We start from the raw sequence: 22,242 nt of genomic DNA on the forward strand, positions 1-22,242 counted from the left end.
ATTTGCTATCTAACATATGCAACTGCACTGTGAATTTACTAGCATTGCTCTCAAGTACTATTTTTCATATTTCATTAGACTGTTGTAGTCACTGGCTGTACCTTTCATGAGCACTTGCTCATAAAGGTACTAGAGCAACACCAGTCCAAGTCCATTTACCTACTGCCTTGCACACGCCCGTGGCAAGATCCATTTGATAGCCACGACTACATTCACACTTGTAACCGCCTTTTAAGTTGATACAAATTTGACTGCAGATTCCTGGATTTTGGCATTCGTCAATATCTAGGAGGGAAATTAGAATTAGTCTTGCTATTCCTAGATGACCTACAGAGATCATCTTTCTAATGATCTTTCTAATCTTTCCCATCACCCCCTGGGCTCAGGCTCTGTTCTTCAACTCACCTCCACAGGTTTTCCTATCTATGAGTTCAAACCCAGCTGCACAGTCACACTCATAGCCTATAACTAGGTCTTTGCAGATATGGGAGCATCCGCCATTATTAACCAAGCATTCATTTACATCTGAAATAAAAAGGTAGTAGAGTTACTCAATACTCATATTAATATTTGATTTATTAACATTTAAAATCCAGGCTATTTGTGATAACTTGTCTAGATAGTCTAGTCAAACCCGTGATTTTTCAAGATCTAATAATGTGCCTTGCAGATATACATCTCAGCCTGTATTGGGGGAATAGTAAACCCAATCTCTTGGCAAGTTAACAGCTGGTTAAGCAGTATTTCATCAAGGTTCTCTATTGCTGATTGGTTATCGTTAAGGGGGTGAAACTATGAACTACTTTGTCAGCACTTGTAAGTCATAACATTTTCACTTTTAAGCCCAGCAACTGAACCTAGTTCATTAAAGTAGTTTACCCAGGCATTAGGCCGCTCCAAACCGCATGAGCTCTGCTGGGTCTACCTAACCTGCCCGGCTCTGCGCTCGCGCAACCCCTCTACTCACGGCATTCTTTCAGGGGCTCGTCACTCCAGTCCCTGCAGTCTTGCTTCTGGTCGCACACTTTACTGATATCAATGCATTCCCCACTTCTGCACTTGAACTTCCCGGGACCCAAGCACTGGTTGACTACAAACCGGGACACAGAAGAGAGATGCCATCAGAGGGTCTGATCAGAGCAATCCTTGGACGAACAACCCATAGCCCGGGGACACCTACCGTTCTTGCAGTTGACTTCATCAGAACCGTCCACGCAGTCTCGGATGCCGTTACATTGCCTGCTGCCATGGATGCAGCTGCCGTCCTCACACTCAAACTGGTCAGGTCGGCAGGTTCGGGAAGCTACAGGGGGAGAGAATGGCATGGGGTGAAGTCAGCCGAAGTGTCCCTGGTGGATACCTGGGTGAGAGCTGAGCATGCCACACTGACAGGAAAGTGACTTACGACAGTTGACCTCATCACTGCCGTCCTTGCAGTCGGGATCCCCGTCGCATCGCCACTTCTTGTGGATGCACTCGCCAGAGCCACATTGGATCTCGCTGGCCGGGCACCTGGTGTGGATCACTGGCTGGCGGCCACACTGCTCCAGGGACTCATCCGACTGGTCCGAGCAGTCTGCATCGTCGTCGCACACCCAGCTGATGGGGATGCAGGAGGAGGTGCTGCACTGGAACTCGTGGGGCCCGCAGGTTGGTGGGGCGCAGTCCAGCTCGTCGCTGCCATCACTGCAGTCATCCTGGCCATTGCACATGAAATTCCTGGAGATGCAGCGGCCACTGGAGCAGGTGAACTCATCAGAGCTACACGTTATGTTGCCTATTGAGAGAGAAGATGTCCCATTGAAAACTCATCAGGACTTGTCCTTTCAAGCCTCTTGTCCCCAAATCTAACATGCAGGTCATGGATCATGAACCCCAGCTTTTTCGCCTAACTTAAAAGCGAAAGTTGGATTATATCAATACTTCCCAGAACACCAGGAAACAGCCTTAACATGTAAAACAGGCAAGGACATTTGAAGAGGAACAGAAATGAAGGAATGAAAAAGTAGATGAAGACTAGAAATTCATTTGGGATGAGAAGCATCTTAAAGGGACAGCAATTAATAACTTAAACTGTCACAAGATACCTCATTGGGAAAGGTGGACATGAGTTCTCTTTAAATGGTTACACTGCTCATCAGGCCAGGCCACATCCTGAGCTGAGATGATCAGGCATCAGGTACATGAGCAAACATTCACTCCTAATAAGCATTGTGACACCATCACCAAAAAGAAGCCTCCGTGTATTATACCACCATACACGGTTCCTTCTCTTTTGGTCCTTCCAATCAGGATCAGGAGTAACAGGTCTTAAATATTTTCAAGTTTTAGAAAGTCACTTCTGGGGCTAGAACTGCAATCTAGCAGCCAGGTGTGCTAATAATGATAAGCTAGTCAGTTCATACTTTGACTCAAATTCCTGCCAAATTAATAAAGGTCAAAATTTGGTGGTAATTGGGGTGGAGACCACGACTCTCTTGGGAAGCAAAGTCTAGATTGAAGAGGGAAACACTTGGCAGCTCCATGGCTTACCAGTACATAAGCTCAGTTCTAGGATTCAGTGCCAAAACTCATTGGACTAGGTGCAATGGTAATGACCTTGGGATGTGACTTCTACATGCAAGACTGGTGTTTCAACCACAAGTGCCCTCAACTCATTGTACACTTACTGCATCAGGAGGCCTATGCCTGTCAGCCTCAGCAGTTGTGGTTTTAAAGGCCCTATAAAAAGGTGGACACTTGAAAGAACATTCAACACAATGTCTGTTCAACCTAAAGATTTTCCCAGGGCCTCACCTTTAACATGGAGCATTTTATTACATGTTTTCCAAGAGCAGAAACATGGAAGGCTAGGAAACAGAGTTAGTTTTTACAGGTAGGAACTGTGATAAGAGACAAAAGTACCACCGGTTGGCTAGAGTTTTCTTTGGGTATTGCTAGCAAGGCATTAATTTGTCCTTCTGTGCCAGTTTAGCTTTTGGAAAAGTTAAAAGAGAATCTAGTTTGGGGGCTGAGGAATGCTTGTGTGAGACTCAAGTAATTTATGCCACTAGGCAGATCCAGTTTCAACCTGGGGGTGTGTTTGCTGGCTTTAGTCTCCTCGTTTGATGGAGCCCAAGTGAGGAAGGCCCACGAGCTGCTGTCCTAACCGAGACAAGAGTGCACACAATCGCTGCTTCACTGAGCCATCCCTACATGGAAGTGCCTTGGAGGACTTACCTTCTTATTTCTATTTGCCTAGAAGAACCAGCCAAGCAAGCAATGGTCAGATACCATGCACACACCTCTCTGAGTTTGAGGGCAGTTAGGAAAGACAAGGAGTCGAGCAGATAGTGAAGTCACTAGAAAGCAAGTCAAGTCAACTGCACCTTCACGCCCACCCTTCTTGGAGCAAGAGGGTCTTTGGGTTAAGCCACTCAACACTGATCTTCTTACCACAGTTTTCTTCATCTTCTCCACTGTCACAATCATTTTCACCATCACACCGCCAGGACACAGGGATACATTGAGTGGAGCGGGCGCCACAGCTGATTTCATTTGTGCGGCATGTTCTCATATCTGTTGATGACATACAGTCTCAAAAGAGCCTCCGAACTCATCAGCCCCAAGCTGCTGCTCCTGTGCTGCCTGGAAGTGGTGACATCTGTGACTCAGTGGCCGGGCACACAGCTGAAATTCGACTGACTAGCTGGAGCTTGGGCAGATCTTCCGTCGGCTCCACGGCTGGGGAGCCAGGCCAGCCTAGACTACCTGGCAGTCCACCCGAGAGCCCTGACCGTGCTACTCCGTCAAGGTTCTGTGGCGTGTGCACTCCTGGCTTTTGTTTTGTTTGGCGTGGTTGGGTTCCTTGGCTGGCCTGCTCCTTGACCATTATGTATTTGCTGGGTATCAAGTGACACACCCAGATATTGGCAACTAATGCCAACTTCATTAAAAGTCAGATGGTCTAATACCTATGAAGTCTTCTTTTGCCTGAATTTCTTCACAGGCCTCCTTCAGATTGACATCTTGTGAAGTAGGGGCACCCTCTAATTCTTGACTTTACAGGGCCATCCCCCACTAAAATTTGGAGCTGGATCTTTATGGAACCCGTCTTCACCTAAGCTACCTCACCTCCTTTGGTCAGTGCTCTTATTACTCACCTTACTTCTTGCCTGGAAAACTGCAATTAACACACATCTCTTCCTTTTTGCTTAATTTTCCCTTGTAATCTTATATTCCAGACCTAAACTTTGTTCATATTAGACTTCCACTTTTAGCACTTTAACAGGCCTCTACTACCTTAGAAGGAACATGAAAACTTTCTTCACCAGGACATGCAAATAATTCTAATTTATCTATCCCACATCATCTTCCTCTATGATCTCATAGACTTTCTCCTGAATGTGAAGCCTAAGGACACATGTGTAGTTGCATACCTATGAAGTTTCTCTTATATAAGAACAAGTTGTAAACTCCCTACTTAAGTAACTTTAGGTTACATGTTTCTTAAAATCACTCATATCATCCTGTTTCTAGTCACCTTACCCCTTCAGCAGTAGAGTTTTTCCTCATAACATGAGAAACTCTGCATCTAAAAGCTTATACTTGGCACACAGGGGACCCTCACATCTTGACTTAGCTTCCAGGACCAGAGTACCATCTGCTCAGAGTCATTATCATCGAACATTTGAAATCTATGCACCTAGTCAAGGAGTTCTTAAATCTTCTGGCTTCAGTCTTAAATGTTCAATAGTGAAGCTACCCAAGAGAATGTCAGTCTTGTTAAGATTAGGGAGAACATTCTTTAATGTTATTCAAGATTGACTGATAGTGATCTAACTGACCTTGGAGTCAACTGGCCTAACTTTAAAGAAGGGCAAGGAAAACTAAGCAAGTTTTAGAGTATACAATACTTAGAGCTATGAGACATGGAACAGCTTGGGAAAGTTCAAGTCCAAAGCGAGTCACACTCACGGCACTGTTCTGGGCTTTCATCAGAACCATCTTCACAGTCTGGATCCCCGTCACACTGCCATCGATTAGGAACACACTGGCCATTGTTGCATACAAAGTCAGACTCGGCGCACGTCTTCTTCACTACAGAAGTGGATTTGCAGGGTTAAAGTTGAAGTCACTCACCCAAGAGCCCTACATTCCCACTAGGGGTACAACTGCATTTGAGAGGCTTTACTCTAAAAATAAAGCTAAGTCAATTAGCAATTAACTGCTAATATCCAGCAGGACCTTAGAAAAATCTTTTTTTCCCTCCTTTACCCCTAGAGGAGGAAGGTGATCATTGGAGAGACCTGGAGGACACTGAGGTCAAGGGATCCCTTCCAATGAACTTCTTGCCCATTTTATAATGTTGAGGTTGAGTAATAAGTTCATTCTTTTCATGCATTTCTTCCAAGTCATTTAAGTGCTTCAGAAGTTTAACAAACATTTCATCTTACGACTGGCTCACAGTATAACTGTTTTAGGCGCACCTTGTAACAACACATGGGTTAAGCATAGAGACAGAAGGCCAAGCTCCAGTACCGAATACTGTCACCCTTACAGGTCTACTGGGGCAGAGGAACCCACTGGATAAGAAATAGAGGAAGCGCAAATCTGAGTGTAAGAGAAGTTGTATTTTGCAACCGAAGGGTGGGCTCACATCAACCAGCTAAAAGTCACTGAACTTACTATGGAAGCTGCCAGTCCTCATAACTGACTACTAGAGTTAAGCAGCCTGAGACAAGGTATCAGTTCTGCTACTAATTCTTACCAGGGCAGACTTTTCTCCTTAACTAGGGTGACTATGTAATTTGTCCAAATTGACACAGTCTCAGTAGAAAGAGGGTACTCTTATGTTTTAAGGAAGATAAGCGTCATTCCAGGACTGTGCTAAGCCAAGCAGGCAGCTTGGTCATCCTTCCCATGAGGAACTCCCTGCCCAGCGAGTAAGAAGAGTCTTGACAAGGAACCACATAGGACATTCCAAGAGCATCCTTCTTAGGTTATATTCTTCTTTGCCCCTGTGCCTATACTTTCTACTTGAATTTCCAGTTTAAGTCATTCTTTAACAAATATTCTGAACGGAAAATCAGCTAAAAGTCAACAATTTATTGAAAATATGAAAGAGGCCACTTCAAGTCAGGGGTTTCAGCCAGGTACAACTCTCAATTCAGAGTGCCCTAAACCAGACGGCTACTCTGGGTTAGCCTCAGATATTGTTAATGGGGTGACCTCCTAGGCAGTGCAGTGGTGAGGAATCCGCCTGCCAATGCAGGAGACACAGGAAATGCAGGTTAAATCCCTGGGTCAGAAAGATCCCCCAGAGAAGCCAATGGCAACCCACTTCAGTATTCTTGCCTGGAAAATCCCACAGACAGAGGAGCGTGGCAGGCTATAGTCCACAGGGTCACAAAGAGCTGGACACAATTGAGTAATGAGCATTGTTAATGGAGGGACAGGATTATAGTCAACTTCTAGAACTCAAGATGGGATGATCAATTATGATGATCTGAAAAGGATTATTTATATCCTAAAATTGTGTAGCCAAGGGAACAAGAAAGGCCATATTACTTTTCACACCTGCTTCTAAAATCAATGAAATGCTCAAACCCCAGTGTTCATGGTTTAGGTGATATCCAAGGCCCATCTTCTCCTGAGCCTGCAGAAAGATGCCAGAGGGTCTCGGTTACTGTAATTCACCCTGTGATACTCTTCAGAAGTTGCGAAAGAGAGAGTAGGGAATGGTTATAAAGAGCCCTCATGAATTTACAAAGTATAAGATGTTATAGGGATAGGAAGGATTGGTTGTATTACAAAGTGAACAAGAGACACATAGGGTGAGTAGATTGCTAGGGTTTCTCTCTCTCCATTCTGAACACAGACTGGGGGAGTAAAGATGGGCTATTTGAACTGGGCCTTGAGAGATGGATAGAAATTTAGATGTGTCATGGGGAAAGAACTACTAGTTCCATACTGAGGGTATCCGAGTTACTGATTTATCACGTCAGCCTAACACCTGTAGAAGAATGAGTTACTGGGACTCATAGAACATGGCTTGTAGAATCCAAGTTGAAGTTGACTAAATATGCTAGTTGACATGCTTGAAAGAAAAAGCCCTGCTGAAGTTGTAACCAAGTTCAACATCAAGAGGTTGGACAGGAACAATAGGAAGTGGCTTTAAAAGTGTTAAGTAATTGTGTAGCCTTTCATGGCGGAACATCTCCAAAGAAGCATTCACAGCTTTCCGAGCAAAGCTCCTACTTTCCTTCTCTACTCTCATACCTGGAAGACAGAGACAAATTATGGCCAAGAATATGTTTCCTTTCTCCCATTTTGTGTGATCTAGATTGTATGTACATCTACCTCCTTATCTCTTCCAAATCTTCCTGTGATGTAGCTAGAACTGATTGACATGGAGACTATTTTAGGAAAAGCCAGTGATGACCCCTACAATGACTCAGGTTAGTTTCTACTGAGGTAGTCAGATGGTAAAGTAAGACTTCAAAACTTCCAAACATGGAGATAATAATTACTCTCTAAGAACACAAAAGGGTTTTGCCAAATACATAGTTTAGCATAGAAGAAGAACTGCTACTTACAGCAAAAGCACAGTTGACAAGAGTGAGGTCCTTTAGTGAGAAAACTAGTGAAAGAATTATATTATCCAGGTAACACAGAAAGCGCATGGAGCTCACTATCTTGTAGAGTAGATTAAGATCTTAGTGTTGGAATGCAAAGATGTAAACATATCACATAGAACTATTCTTGGTCCTGAGACTAGAGATAAGCTTCTTTCTTGAGATTGCAGAATGGACTTACTCTGCTTCCAAATGAGCTACTAATTTACATATTGGCATGCGGGCATCCATGATACTGCTCTGAGAGCTCAAGCACAGGCCAGCCTGCCAGGATGTTTACACTACAGAATTTTAGTAATGATGCATGAAGAAGTAGGCAAGGGCCTGACAAGATAGCAGTTGGTGAAAACTACACTTAGCTTCTATTTTTCTTCTGTGTTTTTAATTTGTATAGCAGATATCTTTGGGAAATGTCTTTTAAAAGGTAAAAGACAATGTTAACACCGACATTCATGAACAACCTTGTTTCAGCAATTTAATGACATGGAACAAAGGGATCATAAAGCAAACTTCAGCTTGTATTCAAGGTCCCTAAATGCCATCATGACATGTAGTTCACAGCTGTCCTGGCTTAATGAGAGGTGACACCAATTGCAAAAGCAGTCATTTCTCACAATAATCTTTTAATAGATGCTGATCGATTGGTATAATGGCATATGCCTGTTTTCTTGGGAAAGAGAATGTTTTCCATCCCAGCTAATGCTTTAAAATTAGCATCTCTGGAGAAAAGGAACTGTAAAAGAATCCTTATCTGATCTTTGATCTGGGCTGGCTTATGAGTTACTGGGACTCATAGAACATGGCTTGTAGAATCCAAATTGAAGTTGACTAAATAGGCTAGTTGATTACACTTAGCAACTAAATATGCTAGTTGAAGTTGACTAAATATGACAGGAATTAATCTCTGAAACTGCAAGGGATTTCTTACTGTCCATGGCTTGCTTTTTGGGGGGTCAAAACCATTTGAGAATTAAAAAAAAGTCTTTTCTAAGCAATCTTCTGCCTCTATTCCTGGTCCTCCCCTCCCTTTCCCTAGCTTCCTACACCAAAAGTTTGCCTGATCTAAGATCAACCAGGTCCTTTCATTTGAAAGGAATTCCACTTTATCTTCACGATTCCATACTCAGGTCAATAACCTCACACACTCAGTTGTATTCCTCCTAGACCAGAAAGTATAGAATCTTTGGACTCTGGTTCAAAGCAATTCTTAGGAGTGGACTCAGAATCTTGACACATTTGTAGACGCAAAAATAACGTTGTCCTCTTTCAGTAAAATGCCCAAGTCCCAGCGAGGAGACAGGTGAGACTGTCCGGCTCTTTACTCACCGCAGTTCTTCTCATCACTGCCATCAGCGCAGTCTTCATCCCCATCACACTTCCATAGCAGCGTGATACATCGGCCATTTGTGCACTGGAACTGCGAGGCTTCACATTTGGCTTTTCTTCCTAAAAGCAGGAGGGAACACTTAGTTAAGCTGGGACACCTGGATGGGAAGTTAGAGATGCTAGTTACCTGAAACCCATGGACAGGCGTCCTCTCAGAGGGACAGGTGCAGCCTCAGAGGCTGTAACATTGTTGGGGCTGGAGCTGCATGGGCCTCGGGGCAGTGGGTGACAGTAATGAGTTCTGAGCTGAGCCCACACTGTCCACATAAATCTAGATCTCCCAGGCTCTCTTACAGGAGGCATAGCCATGGGATGTTCTGGCTGATGGATGTAAGCAGAAATGGTATATACAATTTCTGGGAAATATCCTCAAAGGGACAGGGGAGCCAGTCTCCTCAATTTTGTTCCTTTCTGGTTCCTGAAAACTAGGCATGGAGGCTGGAATAGTGATCTTGGGTCAATGAAGCCAGACCAAGACATAAGGAATGCAGACTGCCTACAAACTGCAGGTGGTGGGGCAGGGGTTCACCTGTGGACTCATTTCTCTCATTTGTTTAAGTCATTTTGTGTCACTCTAATCATGCAGCCAAATCCTAATCCTTTAATGGCATTTCTTGCCCACATTCTATACTGTTACTCATCAATGATATTTCTATGATGAGCAAAGTAAAGGAGATTTAGAAGAGGTGGCAAGGATAGAGGTGAGGTTAATACATGGCTCCTTGTCTTAGAATTTGAGTCTAATTGGAAAAAGATATGTTTACAAAATAACTCTAAGATAAGATAAAAAGCATGAAGGAAGGTATAGTTAAGAGGTGAAGGGAGATCATTTTTTGAAATCTAATTTTTATGTTAGAGTTGATTTACAATGTGTTAGTTTCAGATGTACAGACAAAGTGACTCAGTTATACATATATCCATTCTTTTTCAGATTATTTTCCCACATAGGTTATTACAGAATATTAAGTAGAGTTCCCTATGCTATACATTAGGTCCATGTTGATTATCTACTTTATATATAGTAGTGTATACATATTAATCCCATATTCCTAATTTATCCCTCCCCCATTTCCCCTGTGGTCACCATAAGCTTGTTTTTAAAGTCTGTGAGTCAATTCTGTAAACAAATTCATTTGTATCAGCTTTTTAGATTCCACATATAAGTGATATCATATGATATTTGTTTTATCTGACTTACTTCACTTAGTGTGATAATCTTAAATTCTATCCGTGTTGCTACAAATGGCATTATTTCCTTTCTTTTTAATAGCTGAGTAATAGTCCATTATATTGGGTTGGCCAAAAAGTTCATCTGGGTTTTTAAAATGAACTTTTTGGCCAACCCAATATACACATATCACATCTCCTTTATCCATTCCCCGTCCATGGACATTTACATTGCTTCCATGTCTTGGCTATTGTAAACAGCACTGCAATGAACACAGGGGTGCATGTAGTTTTTTGAATTATAACTTGCTCCATACATATGCCCAGGAGTGGGACTGCAGGATGATATGGTAGTTCTACTTTTAGTTTTTAAGGTACCTCCATACTGTTTTCCATAGCGGCTGTACCAACTTACATTCCCACCAACAGTGTAGGAGGGTTCCCTTTTCTGCACATCTAAATAAAGGGAAATCATTTTTAACTTAGTGATGCGTGAACAGCAAAACATGGTGAAGCCACACACCTGGATTCTATTTCTCTGAGCCTCAGTTTTCCTGTGCTCAATGGATGAATATAATTCACATAGTGGCAAGAAAGAACATTTGGAAGTAGGGCACTTAGTTTTTCGCCGGGCATGGGACAGCTAACATTCAGGCGTTTCCTATCATTAGCAGGTTTGTCCTCCTGGAGGATGTAATTTCTTTGAGATAAAAGGCAAAGATCTGGTTGCTAAATGCTGATGTACTGCAACTATTCGAGAAAGCCAGCCAGTGGAGGCATACAGTTCATGTAGAATCCTTAGGGAGGCCTTCCAAGCAGAAAGCCTTGAGCCTTCCTGCACCTTTCAGCATCTGCAGCTGTGGCACGCAGGAATGAGAACAGATGCTATAGTGACAAGCACGGACTGGGACTCTTGTATTATGTACACAATGCTCTAGTTGGCCTTCCTACTATCAGCTACTCCCTACTGTCTGGGAGCATTCTAGGCTTTGTGGCTAGTTCCCAGGAAGATTAAAAGTTGGTCCTAGTTTACCATATGGGTGTGTGATTATTTAGGTACTAAATGTGCTCATTTCAAAACTATATGTATCATTCTGCCCTCAAGAGCCTAGTTAAGCTAGGATCCAGATTCAGAGGGGTGTGACTCAATGGCACTTCCTACCTATATTTCATTTTTCACTTTTTAAAACATTTTAATTTTTTGGCCCCACAACATGGCTTGCAGGATTTTAGTTTCCTGACCCAGGACTGAATCCAGACCCCAACAGTAAAAGCACTAAATCCTAACCATTGCAGCACCAGGGAATTCTGCCCAGCCCCAGGTTTTTGGGTTTTTTAAAATTTACAATCTTAATCATTTTTTATTATTTATTCATTTGGATGTTCCCCGACCAGGGACTGAAGCCAAGTGCTGGGGCTATCTGAACCAGGGCCCACTGGCTATAGTGCTTTATCTGTACTACCTCTGAAGGTTGTGGGAGTGGTAAGAATCTACTTTGAGTACTTTATTTGAAAAGTTAAAAAAAAAAAAAGAACACTTTATAGTTAGAGAACAGAAATATACACATATGACAGAAAAGTCAGGTTGCACTTACAATACCTTTTCAAAAGGTTATCGTTACCAAAAGCTGTTTGGTCATTATGCGAGGCAAACAACATGGAAAAGATAACCATATAATATGACTTGGACAGGACTTTAAAGTAGGCATTAGATGATGGTTTTCCACTTCGGGGTTAGGTACCTGGCAGATCTCTTTAAAAATGAGTCTTGAAGCTACAGATTTTATAGACACTCAAGTTGCTCTGAGATTAAAGATGGGCACACAATAGTCTAAGGCTGGAGTTTAGTCCACTGTCACCTTAAGGAGGCTCTCTGATTGTAACTGTAACATACCAGTAATCAATAGTAACAGATACTGGGCTAAAACCCCAGCAATGCTGCCTCAAGAGTGGCTGTTGTGTGGACTCAGGACAGACACAGGCGTTTTCTTAGTGTTTATTCCAATATCTTTAGACAAAAAAGGAGTTTAATTTCTACCTTTTCTTATCTCAGATGTTTCCACTTCACCCAAGCTTCTGCCCAATGGTCGTAAAGCTATGCTTTACCATAGCACACACAGCTCTCCATCAAGAACGGTAAATAATGGGGTTGGAGTGGAGTATGCTACTAATCAGCCATCCCTGCTTGTTTAAAAGAGGAGCAGGGTTGGGGTGGGGCTGGGTAAAGCTCGCGGACTTTATAAAGGGTCCCTTCTTTAAAGACAGGAGAAGAAAGATGCTAGGCACCATGGCCATGCCTCAGTTTCTTGTTTCCTAAGCACTTTGTTTTGGGAGATTGCTCCTGGGCAGACAGGGTTCCCTGTGTTAGTTGATCAGTGCCCACCGCTTTGTGACCCCATGGACTGTAGCCCGCCAGGCTCCTCTGTCCATGGGATTTTCCAGGCAAGAATCCTGAAGTGGGTTGCCATTTCCTTCTCCAGGAGATCTTCCCGATCCAGAGATCGAGCCCAGGCATCCTGCATTGCAGGCAGATTCTTTACTGTTTGGGCCACAGGGCTCCCTAGTTCTGTTTAATTCCCTGCGTTGTGCAGGGTGGGGGTAGTGTGGGGGGACAGCTCAGCCACCTGGTTGCAGCACAGTGGGTTTTCTGTCCAGGTTTCCAGAAGATTCTCCCTTTACACCTGTGGTGCCGACCAGGGAAAGCTGCCGTGCAGAGCTCCAGGAGAACTGGAAGCACCAAATGAGTTAAGAAGCTTTTGGTTTGCAAAGCTTTGGGGGATTACAGGATTGTGGCCTTGTCGTCTATTTCCAGCCATGACAGTTAAGTCTCCAGTTCAGTATTATACTTTCATAAAGGGAACAGGGTGAGCTCAAAATCGTTGACACCCAAGGTCCTTTTAATGCTTAGGCTAAGCTAAAGCCAATGATGCCTCAAAAAAATAAGTTATAAGTAGAAGTGCTAGGCATTCTCTATTTCAGGGTCTATTTGCTCAGAAAGGTGAAAAGTCAGAGTAAATGGGATTTTTAGTGGGTTCGTCAAAGTCACGGGGTTCACAAGAATGCTTTTGCAGCATTGAGGTGGTTGAAGTCAGGGGAAAGGCTATGACAGCAGGGAACCTGGGTGTTCTGTCTCTGTTTCAACCAGTATTTCTTTTCAACATCGAAATTTTGTGTAAGAATTTGGAAAGGGTCCTACAGCTTTAAGAAATCAAAGCGTCAGACTAGATCTGGGGCTCTTCTCAGCTCTAATACTTAGCATGAACACCCCTGCCTCTTTGGGCCAGGGGGTTGGAAGTCACTTCGACCTAGTCATCCACATGGCTGTTTACATTTGTAATGACTGAATGCCCAGAAATGCTGAAGATTTCCTTGGTTATTGTCACACGGTTGATACCAGACTCAACAAAGGGGAGCCTTGCTTATTACCTAAATAGGTAACGTTGTTACCCAGATATGCTGGCATTTCACTGGCTCCAAGAACCTCAGGGGTTTTCATGCATTTAACAGGCAGCCTGCTGTTGTTGTCTAATTGTCCCTGCAAGGGTTAATATGGAAGAACAGTATGTAAGCTTTCGGAAAAAAACTGTATAGATCTTATGCCAAGCTTTCCAAATGGGCCAGAGTTCTCTGTAGGGCTCCAGGTGGCACCTTTGCAGGAGCCGTCCTAAAGAAACGCCCACAACAAAGAGATGTTTCTGTGTCAGGCTCGGACACGAACTTCACTTTGTACAGAGGGGCTGCGGCTGCCACGCTGCTGGAACTAGCAAGGCCACATGTTCCCATCTCTCACAGGCCTCCCATGGCTGAGCACACGGGTGTTATCACCTCCTGGGATTTCTTCAGTCCATTTGTTTTGGCACTTCTGGGGCCGCCAAGGGCATTTATTTTTAGTTGAGCTCACTTCTACCGCTTGCCACTTGAACGCCAATCTTTCTATTCTTAGGCTAAAACTCGTTTTAGGACAAGTAGCTTTCCAAGTCAGCAAAGAAGTTTTCCTCCAAGGGAAGAGGGTTAGTAAGAGGAACTGAGAAAGAGGGTCTGAGCTGTGTTCTGGCCTTTAAGTCAGTCTCTGAGAATCAGGAGGGATCCACTAAACACTGTGAAGTAATTAGTTTAATCCCTCTGATTCACTCAGTCCTACAGTTCAATTGTCAGTTTCCCTATTTACAGTGGATTGAGATGATCTTGAGAATCATGGATAAATAACTAATTTTTTTTGTTTGTTTTTTTACTGTTAGCCAAACACTACTCTAAGACCTAATACTACACTGTCAAAACTACCATTCCCCTTTTACACATCAGGGAAGCTGTTTGGAAAAGGGAAGGACAGTACTTGCCAAGATCACCTTGGGCAGAACTAGAATTTGAACCTGGGTAGTCTGACTCCGGACACCATGTGACTGAGCATGCATACCAACGAGCGCACCTGACCGGGACCACTTCCTTCCAGAATATTCTGCTGACTTGTGATCTGGGTAGTAGCGTCAGTTTAAATTAATCCAGAATGAGGTAGTATCACTTGTCAGGCTGACCCTATCCTAACACAGCCTTATAGTTGAGACAGAGCCCTCGCTCCCTATTTTGATTTTAAAAAAAATGCTGCCTCAGTATCTCCTACAGGTCTTTTCCCTGAGAACCACAGTGCTTGGATTTCTGGTCTAGAATGAGCAAAGGCCCTCCTGATACATTTGGGAAGTTATTCATTTTGTGGGTGGGAAAAGTCAGTGTTTCTCAAGGTCAAGTTGGTATCAGAAGCCTGCCAAGGACTTGTTAAAACACCATGTGCCCCCACACCAGAGATTCTGGTTTGGGAGGTCTAGTGTGGGGCCTGAGTTTGCATTTCTGTTGAGTTCCCAGAGGATGTTGACGCTGCTGGTTCCTGACCACACTTTGAAGCCACTGCGGGAAGGTCAGGAGGCTAAGATTCTACCCACGAGCCAGAGACGACTTTGACCACTTCATTCTCAGGGCTGCACTCTACAGTACCCACCCAGAAGCCCTTAGGCACATCTCTAGGTGGACACAGGTGACAACAGTCAATCTAACAACAGACATTATGACATCCCCGATGTACGCCTTTATGTTATTAGGTGAAATCTACTTAGATACCATGAAGGCATGTGCAGTGAAGAGGTTCTTCTAAAAATCCGTCTTCCTCTCCCCCTGTGCCCCATCTTTGATTGATCCACTGCTTACTCTAAATCAGTAGTTCAATAACGAGCCCAGATTTTCTTCTCCCCTGGAGTTTTGCCCTGGGTGTGTCCAAGCTCTCACCTAATCTAAACTGGTCTCCTGTTCCTCTGCCTCCAGGCTGCCACGTTCTCTTTTCACATCAAAATGGTGCACCAGGCAGCCGGGGAAGGCCCAGAATGCCAGGGATGGGATCCCTGGCAGGCTTCTCACTGGCTCTAGGATTGAGTCTGGTTCCCTACCCATGTTCCCCAGCTTTCCCATCTTGCTTACCACCCCACTCAAATGTCATCCTTGAACGATATCTTCAAGTCCTTTCTTGACCAACTTGGGGGTGGTTTGGCTGCTTTCTCATCATCTCCTGTGCCTGTCACATAGCTCTCACATACTGGGATGTCCTCACCTACCTGTTTCCATTTCTACAGATGGAGATCCCTCCAGGCAGGGCCTGCAAGGTGTCTTTGTATCTTGGGACCTGGTGCCTGACATCGAAAGATTCTTTAGGCACTAGTGGGTATTCCCTGACGCATCTGCTGATTTATTAGTTCACTAATGAAACTGGTCTGAACAACAGACTTCCCCACCCCTCACAGCATTCTTTCCAGGTTTTCTGAGCTTGAAACCAAGTGTGAGCAGTTGTTTTACTAGCTAGAATACTCTGAAAGACTCTTAAGTTTCAAAGGCCACAATTCCCTATGCCTACAAGAATACTTTCACCTCATCTTCATGATACTTTATCATGCAGCATCAGCAGAATGAATGTGTCAGTGTAGGTACACCAGCCTTATTTCCACATGAGCAGAGAGGTTCCAACACAGCATGCAGGGCAAGTTAGCAGCGGCACACTGTTAGAAATTTCAGGGATTTTTATCTCTGACAGATTTTAGCATTCTTTGGTAATGTTGGCAGGCATACATTGTCGTTGGAGTCCTATTACCTTTGTAGGATCATCTGCAGAGATGGAATGAAAGAGTCTAAGTTTTTGGTAGTTTCTGAGAAACTTCATAAGCTGTGACCCACGTGATGTGTAGGACCTCCAGCAATTCTCAGCTGTTACCTGCCTCTTTTATGATTAAGTCTTAACCACTGGGTCTGCTTGCTCCCATCTAGAGCTGCTATCCAGGCTGTCTTTGGATCACAGACTTCCTGGTTTGACTTCCCCACTAGACTAATGAAAGAAGAGCCCAACGCCCTGGTCATTGTGTTCCCTATGTCTGGTGCTCTATGGCATATGGTGGGCACTCAGTAAATGGAGGCCACGTGGTTTTGAGCAGGTGGACAAAGAAGGCTGGCATCAATCTACCCCCTACTTAGTGAATCTACAGATTAGTTAATAACTTAGACCTTGGGAAGGTGTCTTAAGAAAACTAAAGATGAGAGGTGGTTTATAAAACAGAAACCTTATTTACTCATGGTATCGGGGGGAAGAATTATAACATGAAGTATTTAATTTCCAAACATCTATCACCAAGGTTTTTATCATCTCCCTTGCTTGTCAAATTGCAGGCCCCACTGGATACCCCACCCCACTCCCTACCACAGTCACCTCATCGAAATATATAAAGGCAACCAGGCAGTAACACCAACTCAGATGACCCAAGTGAGCGGCAAGGTCAACCACTCTAACCAGTGGTCCTGTCCTGCAGTTCTGCCCCCAAAGTTATCTCTTTAAATACAGGGCCATGAATACCCTTTCCCAGCTCCACCCACCCATGTAGCATTTTTAAAGTACAAAGTGGGCAAAGGCTGTCTAAGCAAAGAGTAAGCCATTTCTAGCCACATCTCTGTATTTGCTCTCTCAGCATCCAGCAGGCATTCTCTTATTAATTTAGAGTCCACAAATAGCCAACAGGCCCAAACTTTTTCAGGAAACTTCACATGAAGAGGAAAGTGTGCTAACTTTATGGGATCACCTGCCATCTCATTTATTCCCTGCAGTTCATCGAGTCTATCTAAGCATCATAAGGTATCTAATGGTATCTAATACCATCATTGCAAGTGAAAGTGTAAAAGCTGCTTAGTCGTGTCCGACTCTTTGCGACCCCATGTCCATGGGATTCTCCAAGCAAGAATACTGGAGTGGGTTGCCATTTCCTTCTCCAGAGGATCTTCCCGACACAGGGATTGAATCCAGGTCTCCTGCACTGTAGGCAGACTCTTCACTGTCTGAGCCACCATGGGCTCAATACCATCATTAAGTGGTATTAATGATGTTTAGAATTTCTCCTGCAAACCAACAGAAGAACTTAGCAAAGAGACACCAATTTAGACTGAAATAATGCAGAGTGAAACTGAGATAATTTTCAGTTACAAAGCCAGATCTTCTCAGAACTAAGTCATTCTCTGCCCTTTCCTGTTTGTTTCGTGACTAAGTCATGTCTGACTCTTTGCAACCCGACGGACTGTAGCCTGCCAGGCTCTTCTGTCCATGGGATTTCCCAGACAAGAATACAGGAGTGGGTTGCTGTTTCCTTCTCCAGGGGTTCTCTGCCCTTAAGTCCTATGAAAAGCTATCAATTTCCAGATTTCCGAGCCAGACAACTCTTTAGATGGGCCACACAACTGCCCTGGGCTCATCAGGTACATCCCGTCCATCACTTCTGCCCAACATATTCTTGAACTCTTTGTCATGAAAGCAGTCTCTGTGCTGTGACCTAAGCACAGACAGGAATAAAGTAAGCAGTTCAGAGTCTAACCACCTGGACAGCAGCTGTATTAGCCCATGCTGAAAAATGCTTCTAAGGCAGGAAGCTTGATCATAAGCTTATGGTCCTTATCATAGTCCTTTAAGGGATTTAATTTTGCACAGACTAGTATGTGAAGGTGGTTTTCCAAAGAAAGGTCAGTATCCAAAGTAAATTTAATTATGACTTGAAATTGTACAGGTGACTGCCTAAATTTGAATATTATTCCCTCTACTGAGAGGGACAACTTTATTCACATTCTGTAAGCACTAGAAAATGGTCTAAATAGTTAATCTCCATTATTTCTAGGCTGTGCTCCACGTCTTCTGGTGTCTAGATCAAAACCTGAAGCCATACAGCTGGAGGGCTATGTGTTCCCTTAATCTTCTGGCCGTGTTCTGCTCTAAGAGTTCTTGCTCTTGATCAGTTTGACACTCCTCCTGGAACAGAAGGGGCTTGTGACTATTTTTCACCTCTTCTAGAATTGCAACAAAATTACTCAAGTGAAATGGAGTTTATGGTTATCCGATTTTTAAAAAGGCAGAAGCACTTCCTTTGAGCATGTAGGTGGTTATAATTAAAATATGCAGTATGGTTATACTGATGTCCTGATATCTGGCAGCTCTATTGAACTTGGCCTTTTATATACATGCTTTAGGAACCTAGGGACTCAAACAGTTTGAGTAAAGAATCAAAATGACTCAGGGCAGGTAGGCAGGTACATAGCTAAATGTCACGTGAAGTGGGCAGTAGGGCGATCTGGAGAACAGTGCCGCTCCAGACCACTGGTGGCTGTCACTGCCAAGGAAAGCTTGACTGGTGACACTCCTTGAAAGAGTCCCTGCTCACATGCTTACTCTGATCTAGATGAGGACTGTGGTCATTGTCCCGTCTTCTCTTGGTGCTATCTGGGTAAGTCAGATTTATTTTTCCCCAGCCCTCTGCTCTCCTATCCCTTCAGGTACTGCCAATTTCACCAACCCACTCCCCACAACAGAAGTTCTGCCTACTGTTTTTTTGGTAGCTAGCCTTATCTGAATAGCTCTCACAAACCTTGGTTCTTCTAGGCTCTGGCTTTAATGAATATATGGTACTCCAGACCCTAATCTTGATTATCTAAGCTGGAGGAAAATGTCCTACAGCTCCCAGGGTTGGTTGGTTGGTTGGTTTTTCCCCCATATCAGGTATACTCTATTATTTAGCCTAACTTAAGTTTTTTTTGCCAAAGTCTTTGAGCACTCCTGCCCTGTCCTAGAGTATTTTAGACCAGCATCATGAGTATGTTTGGGGCAGATTGTAGAAGACCAGGGTCAAAAAGTCAGGCCACATGCCTTGGGGCTTTGAACTTCAGACAGGAGCCAGGCTGGGTTAGTTCAGGTCAATATCTACCTCAGCCAACCCCAAATTTCCTCCAGTTCAGAAAAGATGTGTCTCCTTTCCTTTGGAGAATTTAAGTTTTGCATGGGCTTCTATTCTCCACTGTTCATGGCTTGTCACGTTATTTCACATGTGACTTAGAGGAGCAAAAGGGATGCTCACCTACCTGATACAAGGTGGCTATAAGGCTTCAACTAACTAACTTTGACAATTTAGGTGAATTCCTAGCATTCTTTAGGATAAACTCCAATGAAAAGTTATTATATATTAAAAGTATATGAACAGAACACACAGCAAAAATGAATCATCTCTCCCACCTCCCTGGAGCACCATCAGTAGATTCTGGTGTATTTTAATCTTTGAAATTATATGAAAGGTGTAATGCAAGTCATGGCACTACTCTGAGAAATCGTTTAGTAAGTTAGTATTGCTCATCCATTAATGATTAATGTTAGAGTCTGAAAACTTTCAAAAGCAGGGCTTTCCCAAGCTCTGTCTGGTTACACATCAGAGGCCATCTTCACTACACACACGCCTTTTTCAAGGAGTCCAGGCAAGGGAAAGAGTTTGAGAGGGCAGTCCATTGGAGCCTGTCCATTTTTCACGTTCCCTTAAAGATAACATTTCTCAAGCTGCTAAATTACCAGTCCGTGGAGTCACGTGACCAACCTAACCGTGATCAGGCTGCCAGCCAATCGCAGAGTGCAGAAAAGCCCGTCCCAGCTTCTCACGCTCGGGACAGTCGGAACCTAAGGGCAGGGGGGCCTTTGGAGGCTCAACCTCCCCCCGCCCCAAGTACTGCTTGAGGGGCTGCTTGACCACACACTTTAAAGTTAGCTCTCACTTTAGGAGACTCGTGACTGCAGGCTGGCAGGCCTCCCAAGCCACCGGGCGACAGGAGCTAGGGACTCTGGAGTGGGTACTTAGGGCGCGGGCCTGTTTTCCGTCCCAACTCCCCAAAGCTGGCGAGCCAGCCCCTTGGTATCAGGTCGAGATTGCTTCGGGGACCCGCCAGGATTTTCACCGAATCCTCTAAGAAGGGTTTCCTGTCGCCTGCCTGGGAAAGTTGCGCGGCCCCAAGTGTGAGCGTGGTTGAGGACAGGGCTCCAGGCCCAGTGCGGTAGACCCTGGGGACCCGACAGCAGTACCCCCACCCCCTGCAAACCACAGTCGTACACCAGCTCTCCCAGATCCCGCGCTACTGCCTCTGATCTATTGTTTAGAATGAGGACTAATTACAGTCGCCAGATTAGGACTCGATTCCTCTCGAGGAAATCTCCCCGGGAACGAGGCTCAGCAAACTAACCTGATTAAGTCTCCGTTCCACTCCCCTCCCCAGTTCAGCTCTCCTGGAGACCCTAGAGGTTTATGATCGCGGCCCAAAGAGTGGAAAGGGGAAGAGGGGGAAACATCTAGAGGGGAGTCCTATTTCAAGCCTCACTCGTCCTCTAACCCTCACTCCAGAGGCGGCCCGGTGCCCAGGGAGTCGCAGTCCGGGTGCGCAAGCTGTGCACTTCTCGCCGCTCGCCGGAGACACTCGGCCGCAGCCCACCGAACGTACGCCCCCTCACCGCCGCTGGGGACTCCAGCGCGGGTCGGCACCCGGCGCCCCGCGTCCCCAGAAGCGCCCTCCCTCATCTGCCGCCCACTCCCAACCTCCCTGGAAGTCGGAGGAGTGTGCCCGGGGCTGCAGCGCCCGTCTCGGCCCACCCGGCCCTCTGCCTCCTTCCTAACACTCCGCCTGGCTGAGGAGATACAACCATTGTTCAAGAGCTTAGAAGCCCACATCACCCATCCCCGGCCCAGCGGAGTGAAAAACGAGACGGCAGAGGCCTGAGCAGAAGGAGCGGAAGCGAATGAAGACTAGTTCGGGAGAGGCGTTAGGACACCCCAAACCCCACTGTCCGCCCCCCCCCCCCCGAAAGAGCCGCGGTGCTGACAGCTCAGAGGCGCCACCAGGGTGGGGAGGGACAGCAGGCGACGAGAGCGGAGAGGCGCCTCCTAGGAGCGGCGTGGGGGGAGCTGGGCGAAAGGAGACCCGCGCCTTGGGGCCCCCTGGCGCCCCGGCTGGGTCCCGGCAGCCCGCGGAGGGGCGCGTCCTCACTCACCGGCTCCGGTGGCGCCGCTCTCCCGGGGCGCCCAGCACAGCGCGAGCAGCAGCCAGAGCGCCCAGCGCGCGGACGTGCCCATGGTGCCCGCCTGGATGGTGCCGCCGCCGCCGCCGCCGCCCGCTCCGCACAACAAGTTACCAGCCCTTCGGAGAGGAGGAAGGAGGTGGGGGCGGGGAGGGAGGAGGGGAAGGGGGAGGAGGGGAAGGAGTTCGAGAGGGGGGGAAAGGGGGCAGGGAAGAAGAGGGCACCCCCTCCCCTACAACTTGCACGATCTCCGCCCCCCCCCCCCCCCCCCACCAGCCAACCCACCCGCCTACCCACCTCCCCGGGCTGCAGCAGCAGTCGGGCCGAGCCCGCGGGCAGAAAATAATGCAGGCGCTGCAGAGGAGCGGAGGGAAGAGGAGGGGAGAAAGGGAGAGGGGGTGGGGAGCCGAGAGCGGAGAAGACCGAAGAGAGAGGAGCCGGCCGCGGAGAACCCACACTGGCGGCGGCTGGAGCGCGGGGTGAGGAGCGAGGAGGGGGCAGGAGGGGGAGTGGTCAGCGGGGCGGGCGCGGCGGCTTCAGCCCTCCTCCCCCTCGACGCGCTCCTCTTATAAGCTCCGGGCCGGCAGGTGCCTGCGCCGGGGGTGTGTGTGAGTTTGCGTGCGGGTGTGAGCGTAAGTGGCCGTGGCCGTGGCCGCCGCTGCTGCCACCCGGACTGCTCCCGGAGCC

The 22,242-nt window shown here is 45.9% G+C and overlaps 1 protein-coding gene across 2 annotated transcripts in view; it reads right to left on the minus strand.

Moving 5' to 3' along the window:
• The window catches only part of VLDLR (very low density lipoprotein receptor), a 34,800-nt gene extending 13,129 nt beyond the window's left edge, over window positions 1–21,671 (minus strand). Inside the window, exons 1-9 of one of the 2 annotated variants that reach the window (XM_061132889.1) lie at window positions 21,529–21,671; window positions 8,943–9,062; window positions 4,957–5,079; window positions 3,436–3,558; window positions 1,406–1,777; window positions 1,181–1,303; window positions 968–1,090; window positions 406–525; window positions 160–285 (exon numbers count right to left, since the gene is read on the minus strand). In XM_061132889.1, coding sequence (XP_060988872.1) covers window positions 160–285; window positions 406–525; window positions 968–1,090; window positions 1,181–1,303; window positions 1,406–1,777; window positions 3,436–3,558; window positions 4,957–5,079; window positions 8,943–9,062; window positions 21,529–21,610 — 1,312 coding nt within the window. In that variant the 5' untranslated portion in view covers window positions 21,611–21,671. The remainder of the gene's footprint in view (window positions 1–159; window positions 286–405; window positions 526–967; window positions 1,091–1,180; window positions 1,304–1,405; window positions 1,778–3,435; window positions 3,559–4,956; window positions 5,080–8,942; window positions 9,063–21,528) is intronic. The other variant, XM_061132890.1, reaches the window with a different exon arrangement.
• Between the last annotated feature and the right edge of the window lie 571 nt (window positions 21,672–22,242).

The sequence above is a fragment of the Dama dama genome, chromosome 29 (genome assembly GCF_033118175.1).
Source record: "Dama dama isolate Ldn47 chromosome 29, ASM3311817v1, whole genome shotgun sequence".
NCBI lineage: Eukaryota > Metazoa > Chordata > Mammalia > Artiodactyla > Cervidae > Dama > Dama dama.